Below are 16,039 nucleotides of genomic sequence, written 5' to 3' on the forward strand. Positions count from 1 at the left end.
TTATTCTTTTTACGAGATATTCCTATCGGCGAATCGATACCCGTAAGTCAATAAGTCAAATGGATGGACGTTTTAATTATAACAAGTTTGAAAATTGCAAAGTATACAGAAACATCGATAATAGCTGTGATCCTGGCTAATTTTCGATCTCTTTCCTTTCGTTCTACCTTCCGTATCTTTCGTTTTTTCTTATCAAGATCGACTAATTTCTCTTTCATTTATTTTTTATCTCGTCAACCGCAAGGAGTATCAGCAACGTAATATCAATCGATAAAATTAATTTTTAATTAAGAAAATCTCATTAATGGCTGAAATAGATAAATGTGGATGAGGGCGATGGACAGCGGATTCTTTTCTGGGATTGGAAGTTCTCCACGAACGGGCCAGCTTAAAAGTTACGATAAAGCCAATGAGCAGTCGTCGAGGTATTTAAGCCTAAGTGGTCTAATTCTCACCGACCGAATGGCTGTCCTTGGACTCCTTAGTGCCTCGTTTACCGCTCCGTGCGGATACGGATGCTGGGAGTAAAACTGTCTGTGTGGGTCTTTATTGGTTTTACTTACCGGTTAAGAACTTGGGGAAATTTCGAGACTATTCGACTGGGTCCCATTATCATTGGTAACTAAATGTCTTTTGTTTACTTTTAACGATATCAGATACTAGAGATAGAATCGAATCGAAAAATTATTCCTTTGAATGAAATTCGATAATAATTGCCAATAATATCGACAAGGAAGGATAGAATAAATTTCTATTCGTTATAACTAATGGACAAATAGAGCGACCACCTTTGTCTTTGGTGACTCGGAAGTAAGAATAAAATATATTCTTGCTTCTGGGTTACGGTCAAACGTGAAGGCTAGTATTCATCCGGATCTTTGGCGGGATAAGGAGCAACGGACATTTTTCTCGAAAAATGTTATCCGACGCTATATGTCTTCGGATAATGTAAAGAGGAGAGAAAGAGAGAAAGAGAACCGAGGGTTCGTAAGAATAATGCGAACGTTTCCAGAAGTCGACGACAGCGGAGCGGCGAAATGGATTTTCGCGAGTTTTCCATGGGATATAGGTTATGGGTCGAGAAAGAGATGAGGCGAAGATTGGCGAGTGGGAGAAGAGATGGGAGAAGAGAAAATGGGGGTGTAAAGGAGGAGGGTTTAGGAGACTGGCGAAAAAGTAGCCGCGATTCGTATAAAGTGATTTTAAGTGAGAGTCAGCTCGCCATTTTTCCAGGCAAAAGTTCTTTCTACTGAGATATGGCTGCAAATATTAAAATCTGCTGGCCGGTTGTCAGGGTTCCTGGTTGCCTCCACCTAACTCCGCTTTGTCAGTGACTCTCATTCGCGAAATTATCGAGATAGTTATCAGGTATATAGGGATCGAACGAGCGTAACTTTGCAAGATTGTAAATCGAGCTCCTCTATATCCCTTTTGTTTCTGTGAAGGCATATGGATACGTCCGTCGCTCTTTTTTTTTTAATGAACTATTAATTTTACTTTTGTAAGTTTGATAATAGCTTGCGAAAACCACTGTAAGGTAAAACCGGCAGATAAGTGCTACGAGGTTAAAAAGTGGTGGTGGTGGTGGTGGCGGCGGCGATGGTGGTGGTGGCGGCGGCGATGGTGGTAGTGGCCAGAGAACGATAGGAAGAATGGCGAGGTAGTTTTCTCAGTAAGAAACTTGTTAGGTCAGACGTATTAGCGAAATCGAAGATATATCGCTGCTTACGTAGGTGTGGATTCGAACTAGTGCGAAGCAGCCGATCGTAATGTCCGCCACTTAAGGAGCTACCGCGAGAACTCGTGTCTAATCTAAACTCTTGGAAGAAAGGAAATGCGCTCTTGTGTTCTTCGTAATAACGATTCTAGTCTGTTAATTGCGACTTTAAATTATTACTTTTTTGCACTTTCTCGTTAAAAAGATTATCGTACGTAAAAATGTTTAATTAAAGTTATTTTAAATAGCACGTAAAGATTTTAACGAATGAAAGTTAGCGAAGAAAGAAGAGATACCGACGTGGGAAAGAGATATCGCTGAACAGCAGAGAAGTCATCGTCACGTACGATAAAATCCACCTTTAGAGAAGTAGGGACTAGCGAGTACGTGATACAAGTATTTCATATAAAAAGAAGAAAAGAAAAAGAGAAGAAAAAAATATAGAGGAATAGGAGGATGGAAACGAGGAGAAGAAGAGCGAGAGAGAGAGACCACTAGATGTCTCGTCGACGGTATTTCTAGTGAAATATTCGCCTGCAATAGAACGACGAGGAAAATTTGGTATACTTATTGAGTTATGTACTCGCTCCGCGTTCGTACGATGTATCGAGCCAATTTAGGTGTCTGCAGTCAGATCGACGAGTAAGAAGACATCGTTGGTAGGTGTGCGTCGATGGTGATGCCAGCGGTGACGATGGCGGTGACGATGTCGATGATGGTGGTGCTGCTGGTGGTTGTGGGATGTGGCCTCGAGGAGATGGTTACATGTAGAAGATAGAAGAGCCGATTTCTATGCCAATATTTGCGAAACATTACGGTTCGGCACATATCCACGAGACGAACATGGGACGAATTCTATCTCGTCGTCGAGAAGATCGTTGAATTTTCTCGCGACTTTTTGTTGGAACATCTTTCTGGAAATCCGAAGGAGGTAAAAGAAACAGAAAGAGTCTTTTTGATAAAAATTGTGTTTCGTAATAATTTGAAACAATCTAGAAAACCCTCGAATGTCGACAATTAAAGGTAATGTGAAAAATCTTTAATGGAATCTTTGTGGAAAAAAAAATTTTTTGGATAACATTTAAAGAATAAAATTGAAGTATGCGCGAAAAGTTGAGTCAAATGGAAAGATTATTGATTTTATGCTCTAAGCATTGATAATAGACATAGTGAATAATTATTAGACAATTTTATTATCATTAATATATTTTAATGAAAATATCGTAGAAAATACGACCGACTAATTACATTTTCTTATGTAAAGGAAATGAATAAATAGAAACTTTTCCAGCAATTACGCGTTCGTTACTTTGTTATTCTATTAAAGATTTGTTAATTAATTTATAATTCGACGCTTATGAATTTCTATTTCTGGGATATAAAAAAGCTTCTTCAATAAACTCGAGAGGTCGCGCGAATAAAATGCTTCGTTAAAGGTTTTCGTTAAGGTGAAATATTGAAAATTTAATAAACAGTTGTGGTAGATAGACGATGCGAAAGCAAACGTTTTATTAAGAAAAGTCGAGAAGGGTAAAAATATAGCGATAACGAAACTATGAAGTACAGCTTACTATTCTGCGAATCAAACGATCGATCGATCGATCGTTCGATCGATAGATAGATCAATCTTTTTTTTTCTTAATGCGAATCGTCTGCTTCGCCGATGCGGCACTCTAATATACTCGATTGAACTCATACGGCTGCTACTCGATTTCATCCCTCTGCAAATTACGGCTTGCGACATTTTCGAAATTCGTATTTCTTTCTAGTCGATAAGCCCGTTAATTCTTGGCCGTTATGGCCAAGCACGGCATCCGATGGTGCATCGAACGATGCCGTTCGTTAATTCGTCGGACATTTATTTAACCGCACGCTCTTCCTTCCTTCGATATCCCACTAATTACGATCGTATTCGAGAGCGTAACGATCGTACGGTTACCGTTAGAGGCCACGCCAAATGGAGTTTGTGCGCGTTACTTCGGGCCAAACAGGTGGCAATTCTCTCGCGGAGTCTCACGGGTTTCTTGTCGGAGCTGCGAACTAACGCGATTACCGCTCGTTTTTGGTTAGCCGCTCTTCTCTCTCAGTGGCCGAGAAACGCGACGCGGCTTAAGCCTGGGCCGAGTCGAGCCGAATCGCGGCATCGTCATACCTTCTCTTCGAAGAATTTTCTTCTTTTTTTTCGTCCAATACTCAGAAGGAGGAATACTCAGCTAGGAGGTGTCGAGGAAAGTTCTTCAACAAAGGAACATCTACTTGGAATAATTCGCTCGTAGTTAGCGTTCGAGGTAGTTTATCACATCGCGGTTGACAACGGTTGTTCCTTTCTACGCTAGTTCGAGTTACGAGCTCCCTTCGGCAATTGCGCGCATACTTTGGTAAACCAAAACCAACGTGCCAGTGCTTGGCAACGAGGTGTACATATATCGAACGCGACTATTCTCCGTATAATCGTAAGCGAACCAAGAAAACGTTGTTTTTCTCTTTTTGCACCGACAGTCGGCGCGAATTGCGAGTAGCATCTATTCTTTTTACTCGCTTACGATATTTCTTACCCATATTCTACACGTACTAGAGATGTTCGAAGAAGAGAAAATGTGTTCGATGAAATTTATAGTCATATTAAAAAATTCGATACTAATTCTCGTTTCTGTTCGTCTTTTTTCTTCTTCCTGCTCGTTACGTTCGATTTAACGCTGATGGCGATCGTCGCATTATAAGTTGTCCAGAAACATTACAGGGAGGGGTATCTAAAGTTAGATTCTCAAGGTAATCGTCGGTCGCGATATAATCTGACGGAGATTTTCGGCGAACGTGCTCCGGCTTCTAAATCCACGCGAGATCGTAGTCCTTCCGATTGGCTTCCGAGCGGGCACACTTTTTCTCGTAGATTCCATCGTGCAGAGTGGTGAGAATCTGGTGGGCATACTCGCAAAGACTTCTGAAAATCATGGTACGCGCGAGCCAACAGCTCCGATTTATGTCGGTCATAAATTCATGCGATTCCGTGAACCGTTTTTCTGATCTTGGGTCCGGTTTGTCAACCCTCCTACTACCTGCCCTACCTTTTCTACCTTTGGCCACCCCTTTTTTCCACGTCTGTTATTCGCCTTTCCAAGGTTCGGCCTGTTTGTTCTTATGGTCAGTTTCACATTCTCTTTACTCTTTTCGAAATTCTTTTCTTTTTCCGCAAGATCGTCGTGATCCTCGACCACCGAGCAATGTGAAATATTTGGCGCAATTTAGTTTTGAAAAGATTATCACGCTTGTGCGCGAAACAATGGAGGATAGTTCAAAAGTATTTTTCATCTTTTTTGAACGAGTTGAATTCCAAAGAAAACCAAAAAATCCCAAAGAATTAAATAATCTACTAGTTAGATCACATATGCAAGGTGTTCAGTATTACGTTTCAAATGTCACTTTCTAGTTTTAATGTCAATTGGTAATCACATCGTGGATGGTTGCTGACAACTCCTCTGTCAGCAGTGATTATAGATTCAAGAACGAACTAAGAAGCGGTGGAAATGAGATAATTTAATTTCTAAGATGTAATTCAAATGTCGCGGAAGTTAATTAGTTGCGTTAGAAAGAGATTGGATTACATACTCTTATTCGTTACTTGATAGACCTATATGTATAAAGTTATTTTTTTGATTTTACTTTTTTATATCTTATTATCTACCTCTTATATCCTCTGTGTTTCCATCGCATTTTCCATTAGTCGACGAACATAACTCTATATACATATATATATATATATATATATATATATATATATATATACGAAATAAAGGAAGACGAGAAAGGATTACCGACCTTATTTTCTTTTTCTCAAAGGTACATTGTTATTTGTTCATATTTGCGACGATGCAATAATAGCCGGACAAAAAGATTATAGCATGACACTTTAAACAAAAAATCGACTGCGTTAACATGCGAAACTTATCACTTTTCATAAAGCAACGAAACAAGTATTCAGATTTTATTAAAGAAAATACGTGATAGAACGTCGAACGTGATACGGTGTAATGTGCATATCTATCTGCGAGAAAGAGAACGATGGAAAAAGTCGGATTCATCGGTAAATGACAAAATCAAAAGAAAAAAAGGATGACAAGAAAAAGTAGGAAAAGAAATGGAAAGATTAATTAAAAGAAAATTTAACATTATAGTTTTTTCTGCACGATCGTTGGAATTTCTTTTCTACTCTAATCCTTCGTTATGTCATTTAAATATTATTTTATCTATTAATGATTTCTCATTAACTAATTCGAATTTACCATTTAAATAATGAACGATAATTATCGAAATTCTAATCCATTTTTCAATTTGCTCTAAACGAAGACATCGATAACTAAATTATTCCCATTCGATATTTAATCAAGTTAAGGTACTAAAGCCTTTCAAAATTTCTTCTTCCAGTTTTGCAACATGGCGCTTTCGTCTTCCTCTTTTATCAGTTTACTACTTCTTGTCGAATTCGTCACGGCAGGACAATGCATAAAGCGAGCGAGCGAACGAAAGAGGGAGAGAGAGAGAGAGAGAGAGAGAGAGAGGGAGAATAGAATAGAATGAAGTAGAGAAGAAGGAAAGAGAAAGACAGACAGAGAAAAGAGAGAGAGTTGTCGAGCGTGAGGTAATGTCGTGCGACAGATTCCGGTTTCCTCGTCGTAGCGCGGTTTCCGCCGTTGTCACATGCGGCTGTTCTTTCGGTAGACAAAAACGTACGCGTTAAAGCCTTCTTGAAAATATCCAAGCTAGTTGTCGCGCTCGTAGCGGCGCAGCTTTATTTTCCCCTTTGAATCTCTCCGAGTAAAGCTCGCTTACTATCCTACATGTATGCTGCAGTCTGTATACTTCGTATAATAGTGAAGCGTCGGAGAGTAGAAAATTTCTCTTTCGTTCTTTCTCCATCGCCGAGCACGTTTTATACGTCGTTCCGATACGCTTCGGAATTGTTAATGCATGGAGATTCGTGCTAGTTTGTAGCGCTCGTCGCACGAACTTTTTCCTGACCTTATCTGTGGAGATATGCAAGAATTTAACACACAATTTCAAATTACGCTTTTGTATATGTTTCTTTGATGTAACGAAGAAAAACTGTTGTGTTACGTCACTTTTGATGGCAAGGAAGAAGAGAATACAATATCAGAAAAAAGAAAGTAATTAGGAAAAAAGTACTTTGAAGAGATATTATTAAATTTGAATTTCTCTCGCGTAAATGCGAAATTACATATTCAAAAATTTTGTTTAAATGTGACACCTCGTAATATAAATAAGAGAGATAAGTCTGCGTTCGTGCGTATCAGATGAGAAGGGTAATAGCGTTGCGTGCATATGCGATATGATAATATTACGACATTGTTAGATATGAGACAATACGTAATGCGATAATATAATAATACCTCGATGCTGGACATGGTATTATTGTCCTCTATACACAGGTGATTCTAAACGTACGCGCGTCACAATTTCATTCGTGTATTAATATGTCATCATCGTCATGATCGTGATCACGTCGTGCTTCTCTTTTTTTCTTCTCTTCCATTTTCTCGCTCTTTCTCTCTTTCTTTCTAACCCTTAAGTAATTATAAGATAGGTACACCTACGCTCATCGAAGAGACGACACGGTTCAAGCGATGACCGGAAAACTAATTTAACACATCAATCTGTGATTCCTATGCAAACCGCAAATTCTTTTCTGATAAAATTTATTTTTAATATGGATTGGATAGTATGATATTTTCTTTCATCATCGTACACTAATTAACTTCAGATGCGCTTGCAACAAATTACCTCTTTGAGGATCGATATGAGAATCATACTGTCTCGTTGTTTATTATTAATTTATAAAATAGACAAAGTATAGTCCTTATAATCATTATCATTTTCCACAAAGAATAATTCGTTTAGGATTTCCTTTTTGTTGCAGTATATTATTAAGGTTCAATTGGTCAAGAAGAGTAAGTCAATTCTATTCGAAGAAGAAAAGAGAAAGGGAGCATGGTTCGCAGAAATTGAACGTAATATGGTAGAAAAAGGAAAAACCGAATAACAGAAGCGAGGGACGGTAGCAGTGGGAGGTAGTAGTGAAGGGGTATGGTGCTCTGGCAGTGCATCGTTTGCAGAAGGACGGCGGTTAGTCTGGTAAAGTCCACAGGAGCTTGGAGGGACGCAATCTAGGAACTCACGGGAACCAATCTTCTCTGATGAAAATACCTCGATCTCCGTCGGGGTTCCTAGCGATCCACAGCAGCCAATTTCATTCGTTTCTTTTTTGGAATACCTCAAGTACGTTTGACTCGGTCGTCCTGTACCAGGGCAGCTCTCTTCGTCAACGTATTCGTCGTCGTTCTTCTCTGTATTGCAGTCGAGCAAGTCATGGAATGGACAAAGGAGAAAACGGAAAGAGAAAGATTGAGAGAGAGAGATAAAGAGACAGAGAGAGAGAGACAGATTCGAGTCAAGAGTTTGAAGGGTGCGTGCACATAGTCGAGAGAAATAAAGATACAGAACAGGTTTTCAGGGGAAAGAGAGAGCAAGGAAGAGAGAAAGAGAAATTCCACGTTAGCCCGAAGGTTCTTCTTGAAATCTGCACTGCGACACTTATGCCGTTTTCACCCTTACCTCTTTCTACTTTCTCTCTCTCTCTCTCTCTCTTTCTATGGCCTTGCTTCTCCTTTCCATTCCGCCGAGTTTGCTCCCGTCATTCCTATTTCCCTTGCCCTTCTTTGCTTCCGCTCGCTTGCCCTCCCTCGTCGTATGCGCACTCTCTAACCTCATGCGAATGGGTTAAAGGTGAGGGAAAGTGCAAAGAATTGGCGCGGAAGATGGATTTCGGCATCGAAGGATCGAAAGTACGATTTTCCAAGTTATATTCCTGCCGCGAGCTATACGATTCTCGAGATTCGACCCTACTGTAACCGACTGCTTTGAAGCCCTTCCATGAAAGTTACACCTTCGTATGTCGCGGACTTTATGATCGACTACCACTACCGCGCCATAACTCTTATAGTAGAACCATCGAAAAAGAAGAACTATTTGGATTGAAGAGCAATTTCTGAGGTCGCGAGATACGAATCGAATATATCAAAGGGATATGATGAAGAGTATGTATAATACTTTGAACTTAATAGCTTGTGCGGAATGATTTTCAATGATTATATTTATAATAATAAAGTTTTCCTTCTAAATCATAATTGAATACTTATTAATTGTATAATGTTTCCTAGTCGTAATGCATACAATCGCATTAGTCCTATACAATACTTAGTTCAGAGGAACTTGAGAACCGAGGTAAACGTGGTAGGAGGATTACACGCGAAAAGCGATTCTCGCTGCAGATTAAGTACCAAGAAGGGTTAGGAAAAGCGGTGATTCGCGTACGTGCGCGTCGTGACACGAGTATGCTGACGCACAAGAGAAGAAAGTTCGAAGAGAAATAGAAAGAGATAGAGAGACAGAGATAGAGATAGAGGGGAAGAGAAAGTCAGTCGAGGCAGCACGTCTCCGATTGGCTCATGCATTTTTCAACAGTCACCATTTGTTTGATCAGACTCACCTATTCCCCTCTCTTCTCTTACGGACGAGAAGTGCACTTTTCGCCATAGTCGGAAGTACGAAGTAGTAGTGGCAGTACGTGGGTGATAGTAATATCGTACGAGTGAAGGAAATACTCGATGCCGCGTCTCTACTATTTTCAGTAAGCTTGTATTCGATGCGAATGATCGATCAAGTTTTTGACGACGTCCGGTTTTGAGTCTTTAGCTATATAAATGCATATATAATTAAATTCATTCGGATTCGACCGATATATATATACACACACATTTAATCGATTTGGTAAAAGTAAGAAGTAAGGAGAAACTTATAAATAATTTTGACTTTCCTCTTTGTTCCAGAATTTTGTTAACATTTTTATCGTTTTTAAACGAAGAAAGCGAGATAGAAAGAAAAAGAGAAAAATAATAGAAGTCTTACCGATGACGGTGAGGTTGTAACGGAAACTTCGCGTCTGGCCTTTTCGAAAATCGACTCTACATCTATATGTTGCAGCATCGTGCCTCTTTATATCATCGATCACGAGAACTGCGGGGCTGGGAAAGGCAGTTCGAAAGTAAGCTCGTGGACCAAATACTCCCGAATCCGAGGAATGTTGCGCTTTGGTCACTGGCTTTTCTCGGGCGTCGATTCTGAAATAAGGAAAAGTATATCCATAAAAATATCGCTTTCAAATATACTTACTATTTTATTTTCAAATGCAAAATTTTATGAAAAAATCAATATTTTATCTATTTATAAAATAAGCCCTATAACACTTCAAAGAGGAATAGTTATTACAGGCTAGGTTCTGCCTTGATGAATATCAGCATTATTTTAATCAAATTAGATGTATAAAATGCATAAACTGAATGACAGAAATGTAAATAATTGCAAAGGTTGTTTATTAATTTTTTGATCATATATGACAGTCATTAGATTAGCATAATGTTCGCGAATAGAAAATAAATAATATACGTTTCAGAAAGTAAGCGTTCAAAAATGATTGTTTTATATATATTTTAGAAAAAAATTCTAAAATTTTTTATTTGTCTATTAAAAGCTTTAAACTGAAATAAGCAGTTATCTCCATTTATTTTTCCATGATTTTATTTCGAGATATTTCACAGTGGATTTCTAATCAAGATTAATAAAGAAAAAAAGTAATTGCATGATTTTAAAAGTCTATATTCCTTTCAAATAAATTTTCCTAGCTTAATTATATTATACGAACGGTAGCTTCGTATAACGATATATGTTGAATAGCACACTAGCCGTTTTCACATTCTCGAATATTGAATGAAGAAATTTTAACAAATCACGTATTTCTTTTTGAACTGATTCCATCGATTGGTATCCTCTTTAAATCTGTCATATTCGCTTTTACAATCATGGCATTCCACTTTTACAAAGAATTCGAAAAATTCGCGAAACTATCGAGGAAGCCTATAAAAAAGTTTCCAGCCAATGCAATCTAAATCCGAGCAATGAATATCGTATCGACTGACGAAAATAAAAAAGTAGGAATCTCCTCGAATACAGTGATTCATTGGGAAGCATTTAGAAGCTATACGAATATTATCCGTACTGAGAAAATATAATTATTTTACATCGATAAAATAATTATCACGTCGTTATGGATAAAGCTATACGCACAAAAAACTCAAGAGTAGAGGATCTCATGTACGTGTACAAGAATAATGTAATTAAATAGTTTGCTTGTTATTCGATATATTGCCCGAATACTCCCTTCGTTTCCATCCGATTAATTTCGCAAAAAGTGAGACAGGAAAGAAAAATTCTGTCGTTAATCTCGAGTCGTTTAATTCTTATAATCCATAGAAATGAAGAAATTTGACTTTAAAATTATAAAGCTCGACATTATTTCTCGCTCGATAATTTTTCCAGATATCTCATGTGAGAATTGGAGTTATTACGATTGTGATATTCATTATGGTAGAGTCTGGAATATTTTACACCAAATGAATGTTAATTTTATTTATCCTATTAAAAATTATAGAACAATGGTGAAAAGTGGAATTTTCGAACGATCGAACAATAGGAATAGATGAGATATTAATAATTTAACTTAGCATCCTTCCATTTACGGGTGAAAAATAATGTTGACACATTTATATGTATGCTAACGAGTACGCGTACACGATTGTGCGTGCAAAATAGGTCGAGTAAACGGCTCTTTAAATAAATGATCAAGGATAGACGATGAGAAGAGAGAGAGGAGGGAGGTAGAGAGAAAGAGAGACAGACAGAGAGACTCAAATGACTCGCCGGAGATTGATGAGGACAAAGCGTCGCGTGTTGTGGCTAACAATGTGATTAAAAAAATCGTAGAAAATATTGAGGATAAAAAGACAGACGTGTCACTCAGTGCAAGAAATGTGTCCTCGCGATTATTTTCCTCGCATTTGGTTTCTATGCTTTTCTCCACGATCGAAGAAGCGAAAAAAATTAGTGAGGAGGGTTCTACGAAGCGGAACTATTTGACGAGAAACTAGTATAAGATTGATCATTCAAATCCACCCGATGAAAGGACTGATTGATACTCCGGCGTATTAGCACTTAATCTGAATCGTTCCTTAATATCATTAAATAAATCACAAAGACAAAGTTCATGCATCCGCATTATTAATCTATGAAAAACAATGAAATTGCGATATTGCTCGGCATAAAAAATATCTACATACAATCGTTTTTTCAACGAAAGACGTTCAAAAATAATTTTGCCTTGATATCTTTTTTGATTTTTTACGGCTCTCCTTCTTGGATTCTATGAATATATGTATATACACAGATACACACATACACATTTAAAGATGATTTTAATCAGATCGTGGTATTGGAAAGTGTTCGATAAAAATACTTTGATTAGTGGAATGCATTCGAGTAGAAAAAATAATGGTGGGTAGAATGCGACTCGATGCAATAAGGAAATGCATATTCCACCATCGTCTTTCGCCTCGCGCTATTTCTGTTGCTCTTATATCCAAGCACCCAGGGGATCCCACGATGTAGCTCTAGATCCACGTCGATGTGGTGCTGGGTAATATGGAATCGATGTCTGTTTTATGAAACGTTTTATCTCGCCGTGCAGCCCGCTTTCCAATATTTTGCCCGATTCTCGGTCCGCCATCCTCTTTACCACGTTATTCTACGCCGTTCTCCTCCTGCCATGCCTTTCTCCTTTCGCGAAAATATTCACGATCTCCGGAAACGCAAATAACAACGCTATAAGTCGACGCTCTCGATATTTTGTTTCTATCGATGAAAAAAATCTTTCGTCTTTCCCTCGGTATGAATATACCGACAATTTTTTCGTATCGCGGTTGTAACAGTAAAAAATGATTCGTTTACACTTGTCCGACTTTAGATTTGTTAAAGAAAATAGGTTAACGATATTTGAGGTGATGGGCTATATTTACACAAGTATCCTCTTCTCTATCTTGTTAATGATTTCGTTGAGTATACGATTTCAATGAACGAATGCTATATATCAATCCTTGAATCGTAATACGAAGAAGATATCTGAACATTTTGGATGTTTCGATAAATATCTGCTTGTTAGACAACTTTCGTCTTCAGGATTGTCGTCTTCTTATAAATAAAACACATTTAATGCAATAAAAGAAACATGACCGCGCACTTTTTTCATTCCTTTGTTCTCCATCTACTATCCTGTTACCATATACTATCAGGCTATCCGTTGCTACGCTTTTCGCACTGACCATGATAATCTAACAACAAAGGAAAAAGCTTGGTAACCAATCTACCTTGCTAATTTCGTCTTCTTTTTTTACTCGTATGTTTTTTCTTCTTCGCTCGCGTTTGCTGAGAAAGATAGTAGACATCGTAGTATCGAAGTTAGCTACGACTATATTATTCGATATTTTCAATCGATAAACTAGCGAACGTAGAGCACGATACGCGCGAAAGAGATTAAATAAAGCAAAGTGAATTTCGAACGAGCATTCGCGAACGCATTACACATACATACACCATACGTATACAGACGAATGAACACACGGACTTTCGCTACGGAAGGACGATCGAAACCATTACGAAAGATTAATGGAGTGACTCTCTCACGCCAGCGAAGAGCCTCGAACGGAAAATATTCGTCCGCAATAACGTTTCGAGATAAAGAGTTCGAGTTACCGCTCGTAGACTCATTCTTGTTATTTTATACGTCCTATCGTTGCTGCAATTATAAACGACGTATACGACACCGAGAGCTTGAAGGATTTAAAACGTTCTGTAATAATTCTACGAACGAATAAAGAAAGTTCAGAAAATAAAGATAACTCGAAGAAAACGAAGCGAGTGAATAGTGTAAAGTTGAAAAAGATTAAAGTTCGGCAAGGCGAAGGATTACGATAGAAGGTATCGAATCTTTCATGTGACGCCTTTACGAGTTGACGTCATGTGACGTCTTGCACGAGATTAAAGTTGCAATAAAGAAAAGAAAATTGTTCAACTCGTAGAAAACCGACAGCTACAGGAGCTTCGAATTAATTTTAACAATCAAAGTCGTTTTCTTTCGTTTACCGATTGTTTCTGGTTCGTTGAAGTCAGAACAAATTAAATAAACATAGTAGAAAATGCTTTACATGGTAGACGAGTCGAGAGAGAACGGAAAAAAGAAATCTTGTTACGTGTTTCTTTTTATTGATAAATAAAAGCAAAACAATTATAACGCGCGAATTAGAATGCAGCTCTTTTTTGTCTATATTTTGTCAGTGACAATGAGTCTCACAGAAAATGAGTGTCGGTTTAGCTAGATATTTGCGGCATTTTGCCCGACTACGTGTCGACGCGCGTCCGTTCGAGGCTGGCTCGGTACGAAACGGATTTTAGTAGAAATAACGACATACAGTCAGACATATCGGGAGCGAGATACGTAGTAGTGCAGTTGACTCTATCGTGACGTACCACTTTTCTCCTCGTTCGAATTACTATCACTCTTTCTCTCTCATCGTCACGATGAAAATACGGCCACGTAAATGGTTGTACAGCTCCGTTAACCAAAATAACGATTACTCTCTGCGTCCTGAAACTTCATGGGATCGATCGGTATCTTCCCACACGATTTTATCGGAATTTACTCGCTACGGAGCCAAGAGAATTTTTTGTTATTGTTGATTTTCTTTTTCTCTCTTTACATCGACAAGTAGTGCTCGCACAAAGATAACATCGTCCATGCGCTTTCTGGAATATTTCGTAAAAATTTGCTTTTTCCTTTTCGTTCTAGGAGGAAGAACACGCGCCGGTAGTTGCATGTTTCGTACGTAGGTTGAATTATTTTTCCCACAACTCGACCTCGTACGAGGTATATTCCATTGTTTTGTACCGAGAACTCCGGAGAAGAGATTTTTAAAAGGAGCGAGCTTAATATCCTCGGTGGTTTAACAAAATCCCCCTCTCATATTTTTCTTTTTTCAACGTGCGTGGCTCGATCGAGGGGATCTTTTCTTTAAGCTTGATCGTGGTAGAGAATACGCGATACGCCTTTAGAAACAACGCGATGAAATTTATTTCAACGAAACGAAATTTCTCGGGAGAACTGTCGTGACGCATTACGGCAGTCTGACTACGTCGATTAACAGACCTGTCATAGTTTCTTCTTGCTTTTCGGTTCTCCGTTCGTTTCGGTCCTCCTTTTCCTTCCTTAGCTCTTCTGATGTACGATAAACCTGCACAGTAAAGTGCAAGCGAGCTTAACACCGCTAATCTTTCGTTAAACGAGAAACCGTCGCAACGCGTGCACGTTTTCGTGTGAAAAAAAAAACTTGTAATTCAATCGCAGTCTTTTCTTTGTGCGAAGGTAGTTGAAAGTTCGGCGACAAAGTGTATTCGATGCTAATGAGGAAACGAGAAAGTAGAAGGTTGAGAATATGAGACTGCTCTGTTTGCTTTCCTTTGATTTCATCCGATGCGATCGATGAAAATGTTTCGAAGAGAGATGCACCGTCTCAATAGAACATTTTAACCGACTATTGTTTCTCTTCTTATCTATATCGTTTCGAAGGAGCGGAAAAAAGTTTTCAACAAGGATGTGCTCACGATTAAAAAGTAAAAACTGTTTCTATCGTTGCTCCGCTAGATTCTAGACAATAATCGTCGTCTTTAAAGCGCACTCGAGTTTATACGATATTTCGTACGTCCTTCTCTGCCTTAGAACCGGTACAAAATTTTGACATACATACGTACCTACCGTACATTTACCTACCGTTCTCCGGTTTTAGAGCTCGCCAACTATACGCGGCTTTGTCTACCGCCCTTACCTCTCTACGAGACATCGTTCGAAAACAGTGTTATATTCGAGCTCCAACAACAGCACGAACCTCGACGCACACGTTGAACGACCCTTTGAAGAGTTCCCTGGGCTTTATAGTCCGGTAATGCTTGTCCTTAGAACGTCGGGTCAGCCTGATAATTTCAGGTCGATAACGAAATTCAATATTTCCACGGTAATGGCCGACCACGCTGGCGATGGTAATGCAGTGCAATTCGCCGCATAGGGCACGTGTTAATATTTAGGGTTACTGCCCGCGAGCACGCCACGAGAGTGCATCACGCACTTTCGTGCTACGTGTTCGACCCCTTTTCTCGTGGCATCATACTACCGGACCTTTTTCGAGCTCGTGGCCATTGCCGAAATTATTGAGTTCTGTGGGAAGGTGGTAGACCAAGCAGATACGAACATAATGTTTCTGTTCCCGTTACAACCAATGTCCCCTTACGTATTACGGTTATGTTCGATCCGTG

The 16,039-nt window shown here is 38.8% G+C and overlaps 1 protein-coding gene across 4 annotated transcripts in view; it reads right to left on the minus strand.

The window, feature by feature from the left end:
• The window catches only part of LOC122632651 (nephrin-like), a 272,598-nt gene that overhangs the window by 70,591 nt on the left and 185,968 nt on the right, over positions 1-16,039 (minus strand). For all 4 annotated transcript variants that reach the window (XM_043819739.1, XM_043819738.1, XM_043819741.1 and 1 more), the window contains one exon: positions 9,698-9,909. In XM_043819739.1, coding sequence (XP_043675674.1) covers positions 9,698-9,909 — 212 coding nt within the window. The remainder of the gene's footprint in view (positions 1-9,697; positions 9,910-16,039) is intronic.

This window comes from Vespula pensylvanica, chromosome 10 (genome assembly GCF_014466175.1).
Source record: "Vespula pensylvanica isolate Volc-1 chromosome 10, ASM1446617v1, whole genome shotgun sequence".
Classification (NCBI taxonomy): domain Eukaryota; kingdom Metazoa; phylum Arthropoda; class Insecta; order Hymenoptera; family Vespidae; genus Vespula; species Vespula pensylvanica.